Source organism: Anthonomus grandis, chromosome 7 (assembly GCF_022605725.1).
Source record: "Anthonomus grandis grandis chromosome 7, icAntGran1.3, whole genome shotgun sequence".
In the NCBI taxonomy this organism is placed as follows: Eukaryota; Metazoa; Arthropoda; class Insecta; order Coleoptera; family Curculionidae; genus Anthonomus; species Anthonomus grandis.
Genome location: NC_065552.1, coordinates 7,178,853 through 7,195,736, shown reverse-complemented (window position 1 = coordinate 7,195,736; position 16,884 = coordinate 7,178,853). Strand labels below are relative to the sequence as shown.

The 16,884-nt window shown below is 32.0% G+C and overlaps 2 protein-coding genes across 3 annotated transcripts in view; both read right to left on the bottom strand.

Moving 5' to 3' along the window:
* The window catches only part of LOC126738890 (heterogeneous nuclear ribonucleoprotein A1-like), an 86,249-nt gene continuing 69,365 nt past the window's right edge, over positions 1-16,884 (bottom strand). The window contains exon 3 of the mRNA XM_050444364.1: positions 1-308. Coding sequence (XP_050300321.1) covers positions 16-308 — 293 coding nt within the window. The 3' untranslated portion in view covers positions 1-15. The remainder of the gene's footprint in view (positions 309-16,884) is intronic.
* LOC126738880 (calphotin-like) lies at positions 1,276-11,084 on the bottom strand. Of its 2 annotated transcripts, XM_050444352.1 has the most exons (8): positions 10,917-11,084; positions 3,821-4,033; positions 3,411-3,771; positions 3,050-3,352; positions 2,850-2,996; positions 2,643-2,795; positions 1,857-1,997; positions 1,276-1,681 (listed from the first exon to the last, which is right to left on the bottom strand). In XM_050444352.1, the coding sequence occupies exons 1-8, from the start codon at positions 10,929-10,931 to the stop codon at positions 1,458-1,460; spliced, it is 1,557 nt and encodes a 518-aa protein (XP_050300309.1). In that variant the 5' UTR covers positions 10,932-11,084; the 3' UTR covers positions 1,276-1,457. The 2 variants fall into 2 exon arrangements, with proteins under 2 accessions (XP_050300309.1, XP_050300310.1); XM_050444353.1 differs by lacking the exon at positions 1,857-1,997 and having other exon boundaries at positions 10,917-11,083.

Genomic DNA, 16,884 nt, shown 5'->3' with positions numbered 1-16,884 from the left:
ACGCTGATTAACATTTTAAGATGTAGTACCATCATATAAAGGCGATTTGAGGCGCATCAACCCGACAAATTCCGTATTGCCACAAGCTTCGTTCTTGTTGTCCATTGTTAAAGGTCTACAGTAGCTCGATCGATAATCGATAGTGTTAACATACAATGTTGCAATTTTTTGTTGAATATCCTGGATCCTGTTCAGTTTCTGATCAATTCCTGTTCTTCTCCAGTGAAGAATATTTGAATATTTATTCAGAATTAATAAATAAATATTTTTTTCCCACCTGGCAGCATTTTTTTCAGCTTTTCCCCAAGCTTACATCTTAAATTGGTGTTTGTGGCAGAGTTTTCCAGTTTTGCAGAATTTTTCAGCAATTTAGCTTCGAAATTGGCAACATTTTCCCAAAAAATATTTTTCACGAAAATTATCAACTAATTTATTTACACACTTACACCACTAAAAAGGACCACTTACGACTACTACTAGAAATATTTATTTTCTCCCTATTTATTTACTACTATTTATGTCTGATTTAAGTTTCGCGCCAATATTCTGAATTTTACTGCACTAAACTGTCAACTGACTCCCAGCGGCGACGAGGCTCCCCTTATATACTCGGCTGACCTTGACTCCGGAAGATTCGCTGACCTTCCACGCGTCACCAAAGACGTCGTGCGGTGTGCCACTTGTATCATTCTGGAATGATGGAGAATTAGCTGGTATCCTTCTCGGCGTGTCCAATATGTTAGAATAACTAGACTATACTAAGCGTGTAACTCGTTTGTGGATTCCTTTAGACCTTGATGCCTTGCTCGTGCCGCTCTACGACGTTCAATGTCAACATAAAAAAGGGTCGAATTTATTTAATATAAAATCATTAAAACGTCGGATGTCATATAAATCGCCAACTGAACGACGAAAAGTCGTTGTGAAGTTATAAATTGAAGCTGCTCATCATTGATTTTTTTTTGTTATTAAGGCGTTTATGTCTACCTCCTGACATTACTGCCGTTGACGTATCTTTAGCGCTATACGAACAAATCATTAAAACTTTATAAACTACTCCCTAACGTCACTAACGTGAAGTTTATCCACATTAAAATGAATGGCAATTCAAGCTTTAGGCTTAAGCAGACAAAGAGGAAAGAAATTATGAAGCAAAAAAAATTAACGCCAGTTTACATCGTAATATTTAAAGTGACGCCTCACGTCGAATGGCAGCTTATAAATCAAAAAATAACATTAATAAACTTTGCTCAACAGTAAAAAAACATCATGATATTGCTTTTAATCTGCCTCTAATATATTAATTAAGTTTTGTACGTTAAAAAGTATCCTAACACTATAGATAGAAGAACGTTTATATACAAACTTACACTAAATATAAAAATTTATTAGCTAATGCCCTCACTCTAATAAATTTATGACTAGTGCCTCATAACTTTAATTATAATAAAGTAACATTAATTTTTTCCTTTTGCATGACGTCCGTATCTTATATTGGATTTATATGCGCCGTCGGCAAACCTGGTTACACTTGACAGTGGCACTTCGTCGAGTTGAACTTGAGAGGGGTCCAAACCGTTTCTGGCCAAAGCGGGTCCAAGATATTTGGATTGTGCGAGGTCTGGCGAGTTTAGGTAAGATCTTGGATCGTATTTGGATATTTCGTTTTGGGTTAATTCACCTAAAATAAATAATAAGAATATAATGAAGAATACACGAAAGAGGAAACAATAAATATATGGAGAGAAAGAAGGAAGACAAACGAAGACAGAACAAGCAGAGAAGCAAAAAGCTAGGAAAAGAAAAATATAAAGATAACTAATATAGAGAAAGAAACATGTTTTCATCCCTCTTACCCATTTTATCATCGATTCCAATAAGGTTTTCGTTATTTCTTAGAGAATTTTTGGCATAAAAGTTTGACAAGGCATCTCCCAACACCTGAGGGAGTCTATAGGGTCGTGGCGAGGGTCTTGTGTACTGCGGATAGCCCATATCTGATTTTTATAAATAAATAGTGGTCAGGGTCAAGTTAGCATGTTAAGGTAACATAGTCAAGGACGTGAATTGTAATGAAATGGTAATAAAAAGTAGGAATAAAGGAACCTGTAAAATGCACATCTCTATTCGCATAATAATCCACAACACTAACAGAGAACATACTGAGCAGAATAATTATGACTGGGGCACTTCAGCTCTACAGCTTTAACAGCAGAGATTGAGGGAGTCAAGGCATCAGGCTATAAGCCTAAGTCTAATATGAAATGATATACGTTTAATCAATCATTAAAGGGATTACACATGAGTGTATTATGGACTGTTCTATCCAGACTAAACTATAGTAGTCATCCTTACATCCACTCAACCTTCCTCACCATAAGCTCAAAAGATTTTACTAAGGACATTTACTCCAAACTTTTGAACCGAAACTTTCTTATGAATTTCAAAGTATATTAACAGGTTATAAATAATAGAAGACTCTGATCTTAGATTCCTCAGTATGCAAACTACGTGAATTGGTGCTGGGTCCCAATGATAGGTTTCCAAACACCTACAACTAGACCATTAGCCACATTATTCAATTCATTTCCTTGACAATCACCAAATTTAGCATTAACTGTTTTTACTATAACACCTTTTACCTATTCTATCATCTACAGCAAGAGACTGCTCTATCCTCGGTATCTTCTGAATATTGGCAGCAGTTGAAAAGCCATCTGGAATTACAGTGGGTACAGCCGGTGCTGACAGATAAGCTGAAGGTACTGGGTGGTTCTCCGAAATCTGATAGCCCTCTGGAAAAATAAATGAATTAGTTCAGTGCCATGTTAGTATATAAGCAGACTCACCAGTAGATATAGCACTAAGAGTGCTAGACAAAACGGGGGCTTCAGTGGTAGAAATAGCACCTACGGCTCCTAGGTTTTGTCCATTAATTATGCCATTGGATGCACTGAGGCTCAATACTGGTATTGATTGCCCAAGGTCTCCCCCACCTTAAAATTTTCCATAAACATCCCTTTAATCAGATGCAAACCACCCGGCTTACCTAGATCAATCCTACTAGAATCATATCCAACAGTAGACACTGCAGATCCTAAGTTAGGAGCAATGCTAGTAGAATATCCTAAGTCAATAGAGGCAGGGGTACTCGAGTAGCTTAAGCCGTCAGGAACAAGCGTAGATCTGGACTCCAAGGAAACAGTTGGCAGTGGAGTTACTGTAGAAGCAACCACTACTGGTAAGGGTGATACGGTAGATACTGCAGCTATTGGTAGTGGAGCTACTGGTAACGGAGCCTCTACTATAGGGATGTTGATCTTCGGTGGGGCAAAAATGATCTTTCTAGGCTCTACGGTAATTAAATGTTAGACACATGCATTAGGAGCACGAATTTCTTAATGCTTTACCAGTAATTGTGGTTGACGCTGGCCCGGATACAATAGAGGCAGAACCTTTAGTGATTATCCTTCCAGATGGTCCCTGGAGGTCGGAACTTTGCTCTGGTTCAACTTCAGGAGCCTCAATTATCTCCGTTTCTACGATATGGGGATCTTGCTCTACTATTTCAATTGGTTTGCCTGCGAGAGGCACCACTTGCTCGATAGGTACCTGAGGCAGTGGTGCAATGTCTAACCTTTGAGGATCTATTTCACCTGTAAGGAGTTCTGGAGATACCGAAGATATTATGGGAGCTCCTGTAGATGAGATTATTGGTCCTACAGATGGAGCGAGAAGCTCTTCGGAGAGTACCGGAGCTGGTAACGCTATCTGTAATGGTAAATGTGAAAAATGCTTAAGTGTAATTAAAGGAGTTTACCTCTGACTCAGCAACAATAATGGGGCTGCTGGCTAATCCGTCATTTTGTACGATAGATCCGCTTTCCTCTTTCGAAGTGATTTGACTGCCGTCAGGTCCTTGGATGATGGTTTCCGAGTTTGGACCCTTGAAGACTCCTCCGATACCTCCGGGGTTGAGAAGAGGAAGGCCTTCATGAGGGGCGGAATGGCAGGCCCCAATTAAGAGGATCACCTGAGATAAAGTAAGGGTATATTAACAATAGTAGGTATGTTTATATTGTATAAAGGTAAATTTTTGAATTAATTTTAAGATGATTATTAGAGAATACATAAGAAGCTGTAATATTCAATTTATTGAAAGTGATGGAATGAAGGAATAATAAAGACGAGATTCCAAGCGAAATTTCTAAACTTATTCGAATTCTTCTCTTAAAGACTCTAGAGCAGAGTCCGTGAATTCGTCGTGAATTTTCCGTAAATTCGTTGGCTTGATCATTGTAAATAGTATATAGTACAATTTAAAAAGCCCCAAAAATCACTTTAAAATTAATAATTTTGAGTAAAAAAAAAAGTTTTTTCACGTATACATTAAATCTTTTATACCATAGTGATGCTAAAGAGAAGGTATGAGAAAGAAATTTGCAAGGTTTTAGTTCAAGAATTCATTGCCCCGATCGGTGTGAATAAAATCTAATAATAATAACATAATTGAAAATGCCCGAAATAGAAATAAACTGTTTTAAAAGTTTTATTTTGTCAATAGTAATAAGCTCTGGAAGATATAAACAATTATTCTTAAAACAGAAAATGGCTGGAAAAACATTAAGAAATGCTTCATTTTCCGGAAAGTCCCAAACAAATAAAGAATTGCTTAGTCGTAAAAAAAACTAACAAAAATTAGGAAAAATTAAAAAACTTCTTAAAATGTCTGGGAAAAATAAAAAATTACGTTATATGACCGAAAGATATGAAAATTTATTTAAAATATGAAATCTTAACAAACATGAAAAATTGTTTTAAATCTCCGAAAAAAAAATTAAAAATCGTGTCGAATGCTTGGGAAAAGACTTAAAAGCAACTGGCTGGAAAATCTAAACATTTTGTTCTAATGTCTGGAAGATATGAAAGATGTCTCTGAAAACCTGGAAAAATTACCTCTAACTGGTTATTTTTTTGTCAAAAATGTGAAAAAAAATTAGGATTTGACGTAATTTTAATTTTTTTTAGAAATTTAAATATTTATTAAAATATTTTGCAGGTTTTCAGAATATAAATAAAATAAATAATAAGAATATAAATAATGACTTCAAATACCTGGATAATAATGGAAACATAAAAATGACTGGAAAGGCTTAAAATGGATAAAGAAAATTATTTGAAATACCTTAAAGAATTTTTTGATTATTTTAGTTTGAATACAGACTGAGTAATAAATGGTCGATCTGATTATGTTTAGGGAATAATATCCTTACGTTTCTTTCAACTATCATTTTTGATATAACATATACAACTTTACCAATTTAAATTTTTACTTCTTTTCAGAAAATTTTATACTATGTAAGACATAAAAATTTAAGTTAGAAAAAAATACTCGAAAAACCCAAAGAAAAATTTCGTTGACGATATTTGACCCTAAAAGAAAAAAAATATATTTTAATTTCGGGAGGTATAACTAGCTGAAAGACATACCTGAAATAAAATAAAAAAATATTCTAAATTTCTAAAACACATAAGAAATAACGAAACCATTGCAATAAATATATGTAAAAATTTCCTACATATAAATATGACCCCAAAAATTTAAAAAATCTATGTTTAGTCCCATTCTCACGTATCTTAATTCGTTTTAACCTTTAAACCTTGTCTGAGGTAGTAGATCTATAAGATGTATTGACGGAACCCCTTAATTTGTTATCCCTGATTATGGATATGTTATATGTCCAAAACGTGTCGGATTAATATATTTTTAAATAAATTTAGTGGAGGATGACCGAAGGATCTTTAGTTTTATTTTATATAATATATATTTATTTTATTTAATATCTTTTTATTTTTTATCTTTATTTTTATCCATTAAAAAAAGTGTTTAAATTTTTGATAAACATAAAAATAACTTCAAATGTCTCGAAGATATAAAAATTACGTTAGATGCTGGGAAGGTAGTAAAACCATTTTAAAATTATTATTATTAAAGGCTGAAAAACATGCCTGAAATAAAATGAAAAATTATTTGAAACTCCTGAAAAATATTGGAAATATACTGAATTGGAAAAATACGTGAAATTGCAGAAAAAATATGAGAAAATATATCTAAATATATCCAAAGAAATATCCTAAAATTAAAAAAAAACTTATATATTTCTGGAAAATATAAAAGTAGGTTTAAATGTCTGGAAGATACTAAAAAGGGCCTGGAAAACATGCCTGCAATAAAATGATTTTTCTTTCAAATTCCTTGAAACTAAAAGAAATAACCTCAAGTATTGCAATAAAAATATGAACATTTTCTCATCATCGAAAGAATGATCCTAAAGGTACAAAAAGGAATAGAAAACTGTTTAAATTTTTAGTTTTTTAAAGTTATAAAAATAACGTGAAGTACCTGGAAAAATCATTCCAAAATTACTATATAATCCTGAGAAACATGCCTGGAATAAAATAAAAGATATTTTAAAGTTCTGTAAAATATAATAAGTCACGTCAACGTCAATGTTGCAACAAAGATCCCAAAAGTACTTATTTCAAATTCCCGAAAAATATAAGAGAAAATTTACAGTGCTTTCATTTCAAAACGATCCACCTTTAATAACTTTCATAAAAAAAAAAAAAAAACACGTCAAATTAGATATACAGGGGGACGTTTAATTATGCATTTAATGAAGTTCTGTCAATCACCTCCTCACCTCCAGCTAACCTCACTTTAATATGTCAAATAGGAACCCCCATCGTGTCATAGTAAGCAGCGTAAAATTCTCCGGTTCCAAAAAAAATGAAATCGGTAAATATGTAAGCAAATAGTTAGCGAAAATGTCTAGAAATAATGAATATTTAATTTACGCCAAACTTTGGTATTTTAAATGAATACTTTTAGTGTGGTACCTACATCATTTTAAAATTATTACATTTTTTATAATAGATCATCAAAAAAAATACAAGCAATTTAGAAGTTAAAATGTGTGGTAACAAACAGTACATTTTAGTTCAAGTAAATTATTTATTTTTTTAAGTAAAGAATGTGTACCGTTATTTGTGAGAAAAAAAGAGTGTCTTCAAATTTTTTGCAAAAATCTTTGCAGTCTTATAACTTTGTATGTGTATTTATTTCACTTATATTTTTTGTGAAACCTACCTAATAGGTACAAAAAAACACTGCAATACCTTACATTTTTAAGGCGTTTAAAAACCAGGCGATTTATTATTGTTAAAACTGTCAGTTTGACGCGTGCAATTTTTCAATTTTAGTTAAAAAAATGGTATATACGCTAGCCGAAAGAATAGAAATAATTTTCCTTTATGGAGCTCAAGATCGGTGTGCTCGCAGAACCGCGAGAGCATTTAATGAAAGGTATCAAGATAAAAACGTGAGCCATAATTACGTATTAGAATTGATACGAAAATTTGAAGAGACGGGATCGATTTGCAATAAGAAAAAATATGAAAATAGAGTTGTCGATGAAGCATGCCAAGTTGAAGTACTAGGACAATTTGCTATGGATCCAACTTTGTCTATACCAAAGGCCGCAAAACTAACAAATATTTCCACTGGTTCCGTACATAAAGTTTAAAAAAAAAAGTTCTTTCCTTATAAAATTCATATTCTTCATGAACTCGGAGAAGATGATTTTGATAGGAGAATTCAATTTTGTAAAATGATGTGCCAGCGAATTGACGACGATCCCCATTTATTGAAGAACATTTGCTTCAGTGACGAATCGACCTTTTTTTTAAATGGCCTGGTGAACAGACATAACTGTAGATATTGGGATAATGAAAATCCGCATGTTTTTCGGGAAGACCATACCCAATATCCCCAAAAAATTAATGTTTGGGCAGGAATTTATGACAATGAAATATTCGGGCCATTTTTTTTGGAAGAAAATTTGACTGGCGAAATTTATTTAAACCTTTTAGAAAATGCAATATACCCTTCCATCATCCAATCTATGGAAAATCAAGTAGATCAACATGGTGCTATATTATTGAATGAAAATAATATACATTTTCAGCAGGATGGAGCTCCCGCGCACTACACTTTGGTAGTTCGAGAGTGGCTTGATGAAAATTTTCGAGAAAAGTGGATTGGCAGACGTGGTGCAATCGAATGGCCTGCGCGGTCTCCGGACCTAACCCCACTAGAATTTTTTCTTTGGGGCTACTTAAAAAGCAAAGTTTTATAAAACCCCATTTGAGAGTATTGAGAATTTAAAAAATAGAATATTTCAAGAATACAGAGAAATTAGCGGGCAGACCCTTGCCAATGTTCGTAAGGAGTTTGAAAATAGGCTTTTTTATTGTCTTGCTAATAACGGCGCGCATTTTGAACATTTAATAAAATAAATTTGTTAAACTAATTATATTTGTTTTTCTACCCCACCGATTTACACTTTAATTGCTTCTTGGTCAATCAATTTTATTTTTTTTTACAACCATTCATAGCATAATAAATGCCCTTTAAAATAACGTATCACACTATGCGGTAGCCATTTGACATACCAAAGTTTGGCGTAAATAAAATATTCATTATTTCTAGACATTTTCGCTTACATTTGCTTACACATTTACCGATTTAATTTTTTTTTTGGTACCGTTGAATAGAGAATTTTACGCTCCTTACTATGATGTATCACACGATGGGGGTTCCCATTTCACATATTAAAGTGAGGTTAGCTGGAGGTGAGGAGGTGATTGACAGAACTTCAGAATTTTTTTTTTTAAGAAAGTTATTAAGGGCGGATCGTTTTGAAATGAAAGCACTGTATAAGAAATATCGTAAAATATTGCAATAAAGCTATGAAAAACTACCAACATATAGAAGAATTACCATAAAGGTGAAAAAATATAAAACTATTTTGAGTTTTATGTCAAATAAAAATAATCAGATGGTTTAAAGGCTGGAAAAACATTAGGTTAAATGCGTGCAATAAAGATAAAAATTACTTGAAAGGCCAGAAAGATATGAAAAGCCATTTTTAACGCATGAAAGATATTAATGTAGAACTGATTAAACCTTAGAAATTTAGATTCATTTTTTCTTTAAATAATGGACTATTTTTTAAAAATTATAAAAATATTTTTTTAAATAAATAATTTTTTTAAGTGGAAGCTTAAGGATCTGTTTGCCTGATCAACGTAAAAAAGATTGCAGAGTTGAAAATGACCCAAGAAAGTAAATGATATTTTTGAAAAATCTTGAATATTTGTCCAGGCACATTTTTCAAGTATATACAGAATATGAAAAATAATATTTTTAAACTTTCTAAATCTAAAATTATTAAAAAAAAAATTATTTTAGATTTATTGTACCATTTAAATATCGTTCAGAAATTAATATTTATTTATTAGGCTTATTGAATCATAGTATATATAAGTTTAGCCGTTTATTTTAAAGTGAAATTAAAAAGAAAAATATAAAAGTAAACTAAAAAGATTAATTTGAATTTCCCTTACCTTTTCTACGACTTTAGATAAAAATAGTAAAATTGAAATTGAACGAAGGTCATTGAATTACTTAGGCTGGCTACATTTAGGTAATGGAATTACATTTACTTGTTTCCATAAGCCTGGAAAGATACCGTAATTAAAACAGAAATTTATTTAATGTGTTATATAAGAAAATAAAAATGAACAACAGAATAAAATTAAATTTAACTTTAATTTGTCTGTATCAAATGCATTTAAAATAGCATTATTGGTTACAGAATTCTAGATTGGTTACAAAATTCCAGAAGATCTATTTGTGTTTAGCCTGTTATTCAAACAAATAATGCATCTTGATTTAGGTTTTCAATTCTAGAATTTATGTTTGAAATACATGAAAAACTAATGGAAAAGCTTGAGACGTCTGAAGTTAAATCCATAGAAAAAAATGAAAGTGATGCTGCGCCTGAAAGATATAAAAAATTACTTCAAAGGCCTGAAAAAAATAAAAAATTGAAAAATATGATAAATTATATTAAATATCTAAAAAACAAAAAAAATCTAATAAAAACTCTATAAAATATGAGAGATTATTTTAATTTTTAGAAGAATATACAAAGAACATTCAATGCCTGGAGGGCATAAAAAACTTAAAAGAAATACGTTTCAAATACTAAAAGCACATGGAAAATTAGTCTCGAAATCATGAAAAAATTAAATGATGTCAAATATTTGAAATATAATTTAAAAAAAACATTAAATACTTGAAGGAAGAAGAAGACTTAAAAAGTTATTTTTAATCCCTGAAAGACATTTAATTTTTATTTTTTTTATTTAATCACGGAATGACGCAGAAAGTCTGGAAAACAAGAAAAATGGCTTTAATTTCTGGAAAAAATATAAACAAAATTACAAAGATTTGGATAATTAAAATGAAAAATTTAGAAAAAAATTATTTCAAGAATAACAAAAAAATCTAAAAGGCCAATACAAAAATGACTGTAATATAAGTAATTAGATATTTAAAATAACTCAAGTGCCTAGAATAGAATTCAAAAATATAAAATTAATAGGGCGAGCCTAAAGTAATTTTTTTCAATTAATTTGTGTATTTTAGGAACTTTGAAATCTCTTTTACTTATTTATAAAATACAAGAATTAATGAAAATATTAATTTATACATTTCGTTAAGTTTATTTAGTTGTGTGTATATATATTGATAGTCAAAGTCCAGTAAAAAACCACATGGTTTAAACTGGATACATGTTTTAATTATCCACTAAACATCATGTTAAACAAATACTACAAGGTACCACACCCATGAAAAAAACTATAAAAACAGTAGTTAAGCTTTACCTTCCCACCTAATTCTCTCGTAATACCCATGCAACCATCAATCAGAACCATATTAAACACATAGACAAATAGATCTATTAATAACCAACGTAAAAAAAATAAGGACCTTCAGAGTTACATACCACTAATAATTTCATCTATAAATCTTCCCGGGAACCACAAGAAAAACAACACAGACCAGGAACGGGATAAAGTGAAATGACAAACTAGTGCGACTTTTGAATATAGTTCGACCTTATACCGCTACTTTATCCTTGTTGGCTCGTTACATTTTTCTCGAATTAGTTGATATTATTATAAAGAGCCACACCTCGATTTCTATGCATTTTTCTGCATTAGGTACTTTGTTACAGAATTACGAAGTATTCTTGGTAATGTATGTGTGCACGCGCGGTCATTTGGTAGTTACGTGATCTTTCTGTTGGTATTTGGGAAGGTTTGGCATAGAGAGAAGGATTCTTGTAAATGGCGTGGCATTTATTTAGAGTTGGCGAGGATAGGGGTTAAAGTCGATTATTTCGGTTTTTTATTTATAATTTTTCACCATTGTATTCTTATGCCCCTGTCTCGAGGTCAGTAGAGAAAGTATTTCCTCTCTCTCATACGAATTTTTTATGCCCAGTTGCTATAACCCAGCAGGTTAAGTAAAATTACCTAGAATAAAGAGAGCTAGATATCCGATTATATTCCTTGGAGCAATTTATTGTGCCTTTCTGGTACTCCTTGAAACAGATTTATCTCTATGAATTTTTCAAGGTTATCCATTATTTTCTGTCTTGCTTATGCCATTGCAACCTTTTTGATATGGTAGTTAGGTCCCCAAATACAGAGGAATACCATTATTTAGCTGTCCAAATAGACATACACTATTAGTTTATATTATTTTGTCCACAGTATACAGGTTCGGGAATCTATTATTACGCATAAAAAGTTACTTAAAGGCGAAATATGGCAACGTACACCCATGTATTTCTTGCATTCTGCTACTTGTCTTCTATGTCCTTATTTTTAGTACAACGCTGACTTTAATAGGGATGAGTGTATTACTTGCAATAAAATTTTGCAAAATATCACGTCGATTTCAAACGAAAAAAGAGTTTCTGGTGGAATGAAGTTGGTACATTCAACTTTTTTTTTGTTACTCCTCTAAATTTGTTCGCTTACTAAATTCATGTTTGTAAATGGCCTCCCTAAGACAAACATTTAGGAACAAATTTGGAGATCTGGGAGGCCATTTAGTAGGGTCAGTCCCACTAAAAAGAGGGTTGTCAAAAACTCTTTTACTATAACAGCATTATGTGAAAGACAGCCATCTTGTTGAAAATAGACCCTAGGTCTAAGTCCGGATTTAAATGACAGGAAGAACAGCAACTCAAGGTATTTTTAAGCGTTTATAAAACCATAAATAAAAAATGGCTCTATAATATGGTCGGCCCACACATCAGCCCAAACATTCAATTTGAAAAAAGTCGTCCATTTTCTCAAAGAGACCTAGAATCAATAATCTAAAGGCAACTACATAACCATTTGATTCTAGTGAATAAGTTTAGAGACACTGATACTACTGAAACCAAGTCGGCCTTTGCTACATATTTATTGTCCTCAAGCCACAATTTTACTGTTTCTGATAATCTATTACTCGTGCATGAATGCCGTAAAAGCAGAAAACTGGACCTTCTGGAAAAATTAGAAATCACTAAAGCCAAGAAAAGCCCAATCCTAGATTGTATTAACGGCGTTATTGCCTGACATACTCCACTTCTACTAGAAATATCTCCAAGGACCTGGTAGCGCAGTAGTTTACATTGCTTAACTGACGTGTTTTTCAAGACTAACAGTAGGTTTGAATCTCAGGACAATAATTTTATATTTTTGTATTTCATCAATTTTAATTTAGTTGTTTTGGTTTTCTACAAACTTCTGGCGTAACACATTCCTAAGAATTTATTTTATTTAGTGTGTTTGTATACTGTGAACGTAAAGCATGTACTATTTGTAGTCGATTTTTAAGGTACCAATATTATCTAACTTTAAGGTTGTTATTATATTTAGTTTCTTTGTTTTTAATTTTTACGTCTGATGATGCTCTTAATATGAGCGAAACACGTGTAACCTACTGTTAGAATTAATAAATACTTTAGAGACCGAGACTTTTGTGTTATAATAATCTAATGTTTAGATTATCAAACATTCAATGTTTGAGGTTACTTCAATAGAGGATTCTTGCACTTTAGAGTGGCACTTGACAATGACGTTTAAAATTGCTTTTCCATTATTTTGGACAAAGCATAATCTTCAATTCTCCAACCTGTATATGGCACTAAATAAAATAAATTTGAGAAACCATAAAATAGGCCTATATCTTTAAAGGTCGATTGGTGAATTAGATAATAGATGTTAAGGGCATTTATGGACTTGCAATTTGTGACGACGTGTGTAGATAGAACCAGAGAGAGACTTGTTTTGGGCATTAAACATATTTATTTATTAGTCAGAACAAATTTAAAATAATATGGGCTTACCTTATCGCTTAATCTTTATCCCTCTTCTTTCTTTAATTTTCGTAAATAGCCTGAGTGCATTTTATTATATTTGTGCGTAATATGTACATTACATTAGGCATTATTGCACTAGGGATTGTGAAAATAGAGTTTACCAAAACTGTAATTTTTTTGACATATTGTCTTTTTAGGTCATAAAATACACTTTTGTTTTAATTTTTATAGTTTCTAGACGTATACTGCCTAAACTAAAATAGGTATATGAATTTTTTTTGTTGACTTTTGTGGTTCTTTTTTTTTTAATTTGTTTTTTAATTTCTTTAGTTAAAAATTTTGGTTCAGGCAAAACCTCTTGGATTTAATTATATCAGCTGGAATTGACATTATGCGTATTTCTGAAACCTGGCTTAGTGATAGATTTTATAGCTTGATGATAGATCTTATAGTTTTTTGATTCAAAATTATATTTAGGTTTTTTTGTAAAAAATATTGGAGGTAGGAAATGAAATATATGTTCGGTAGTCTCTTGAAAGCACTTCGAGGATTATTCCTTTGATCTTTGACCTGAAGACATATTTTTATATTTTCTTGTCGGCTAGATTTATAGGTCTCCAAGGAGAGCCTATAAATTCGTTAAAAAGTTATAAGCTTATACACCAACTTCATAATAATCTATGGCAATGAAATACCTATTGCTTTGGGCGATTTTAACACCAAGATTGACAAAAAAAAAGATAAACATTATAGGAGACCATACCCATATAGCACAATGATATCCTAAAGAAGTCTAAAAAAGTTTTTATTCAGAACATGTGAGACGTCTCTAATGCAGGCCATACACGCTACGGTTTACCGGAGAGGTTTACTTGTACAGGTCTACCTGCACAGGTCGATTTTTGGTCGTAGGGTGTGTGTGAGACATTCTGGTTTACTTTACCGGACAGAAATTTAGCAGTATTTCACTATGGCTTCCCGTGACGACGACGACGAATGTCCTAGCATTAGTAGGATTAGTAGAAAATCCTAGCATTAGTAGGACTTGCGATAGTTTTAAAAGTAAACAATGCCAAAAAAGTAAGAAAGAAGAGATTGCAATGGTGTAAAAATTGACTATTAAAAAGGAAATCCTTTAGTCATATGAACTTGTTAAAACAATTAAGATTTGAAACTAAAGATTTTAAAAACTATCTCCGAATGGATGAGAAAACTTACTTGAAACTACTTACCATGGTTACACCATTAATAATAAAACAAGACTCATATCAAAGAAAAAAAGAAATATGAGGAGTAGTATTTCTCCACACAATCTTTCGTGTTATTGGTTACTTTAAGATTTCTTGCGACCAGCAGAAGCTACGAGGATCTGAAATTTTCAGCAGTTATTTTTCCTCAAGCTATTGGAAAAATCATTCCTGAAACTTGTGAAGCCTTGTATAAAGTCCTAAAGAAAGAATATTTAAGGGTAAGTAAAAACACACTTATTATGAATATTATTATTTATTACAAACATTAGAATCTGCTCTTATTCGTATAATACAACAAAAAATAACTTGTGAATGTTGACTTGACTGTGAATGTTGTGTTGCTTGTGACTGTGGATAATACCGTTGACTGGAGGTAGAACAAAGGGGCGGGTTGGGATATGGTGGGCTGGGGCTTGGTGAAGGATAATATGAGTTATATGACCTATTAGAAACTGGAGACATTGGATGAGAATGAGAAACTTGTCGATAATGCTAAGCAGAAACATAGTTTGGTTGATGGTGTCTCATCAATACATCGTGTATGTTAATATGCGCGTGCTCGGCAGTAACATTTCCCATTTCTGCTTCAAACAGCAAATCGTTAATTAGTTTTTCAGCTACCAATATTTGTTTCCTATCTAAGGCCTTTAATTTTATTGCCAAATTATTGGCAAAAGCTGTACACCGATCTTCTGATGCAGGAATTAGCCGGGGGCGTTTAAAATGGTCCCTTACAGATTCTAGCACATCATTTGCTAGAGTGTCAGTTTTTTTTTGTTTTTTTCTGACGATTTTGCAGATGGATGTTTGAATACTTCTGTTGTGTTTCTGACTGTGACACCGGGACAGGAATATCCTGTGGCATTTTCTAACTCAGGACCTAGATTTAAATCCTGGTCTCGATCCTGGTCGGATTGGTCCTCGTTTTCAACTGATAAAATTTCGTCAGCAGTTTGAGACTCTTCAATCCCGCTCTCCTAAAAAATAAAAAGCTAATTAATTGACAATTGACAATATACCTGAAATTAAAAATACCATGTACATTATTGTACCTATTATAGTATTTTACAATATAATATGTAGTATACATTTAGTTTTTTATTTTTTCAGTTTCCTAAATCCGAAGAAGAATGGAAACAAGTATCCAAGATGTATGAAGATAGATGGAATTTTCCTCATTGCCTTGGTGCAATAGATGGTAAACACATCGCAATCGTGCCACCAGCTAATAGTGTATCATATTATTATAATTATAAAAAACACCAGAGTATAGTTCTTATGGCAATTGTTGATGCAAAGTACCAATTCATGTATATAGATGTTGGTATGAATGGAAGAATATCAGATGGAGGTGTATTACAACACACAACATTTTTCCAGAAATTAGAAAATAGTGAATTACAAATTCCAAGCAGTGATTTTTTAACGGGAACTAATCGAAATTCGCCATATGTTTTTATTGCAGACGACGCGTTTCCTTTGCGCCCTGACATGATGAAACGCTTTCGACAGGCAGATTTAATATCACGTAAAAAAAAAAATTACAATTATAGATTGTCCCGTGCCAGGCGCACTGTAGAAAATGCCTTCGGAATACTGGCGTCGCGATTTCGAATATTTTATACCGATATTAATTTAGAAGTTGAAAATATCGAGAAGGTAGTTAAAGCTTCCTGTGCACTGCACAATTTTTTAATCGCGAACTCAAAAAAGTCTTACGCCTCTTTAAAATATTTTTATAGTGAACATTCTGAAAACGGACATTTAATTTCTGATGGCTATAATACTCGAAATAGTGCTATGGAAAATTAACAAAGAAGGAACCCAGGCAACACTTTAAAAACATCAAAAATTATTCGAGAAAATTTTGTGAACTATTTTTGTGGTGAAGGGAAAATACCATGGCAAGATAAATATATAGCTTAAAACTGAAAATTATATATGTGTATTTCTTTTATATTTTTTGTTTTGCTATATAAATTATTTAATTCTTGAGCAGTGTAATTTACATCATCATCATCACTATCTAAGTTACTTGATGACTCTCTGGGTTGACTTTGGTCATTTAGAAAATCCATCAATTCGTAATACCACAATTTAATTGTATACACATCATCAGTAGATGCCCCAGATTTTAAAGATCGTTTATATTTCTTTTTTTCTTTTCTTACGTTGCTTCTCAAACAGCTTCTGCTCTGTCGGCATCTGGATCAATTTCCTTCAGCTTTTTCACAAGCAATTTATAGGCTGCATCTTCTTTATCTCGATTGTGGTATTCTTCAGCTTTGACTTTCCAAAGACACGGACTATCTTTATAAATTTCAATAAAATCTGTTAAGACAACT

What these genes read in the sequence shown, in the direction of transcription:
- LOC126738880 (XM_050444352.1), bottom strand. An exon ending in TTATTGTTGCTGAGTCAGAG is followed by an intron (nt 3,772 to 3,820) that starts GTAAACTCCTTT and finishes TTACCATTACAG; the next exon opens with ATAGCGTTACCAGCTCCGGT. An exon ending in AGCGTCAACCACAATTACTG is followed by an intron (nt 3,353 to 3,410) that starts GTAAAGCATTAA and finishes TAATTACCGTAG; the next exon opens with AGCCTAGAAAGATCATTTTT.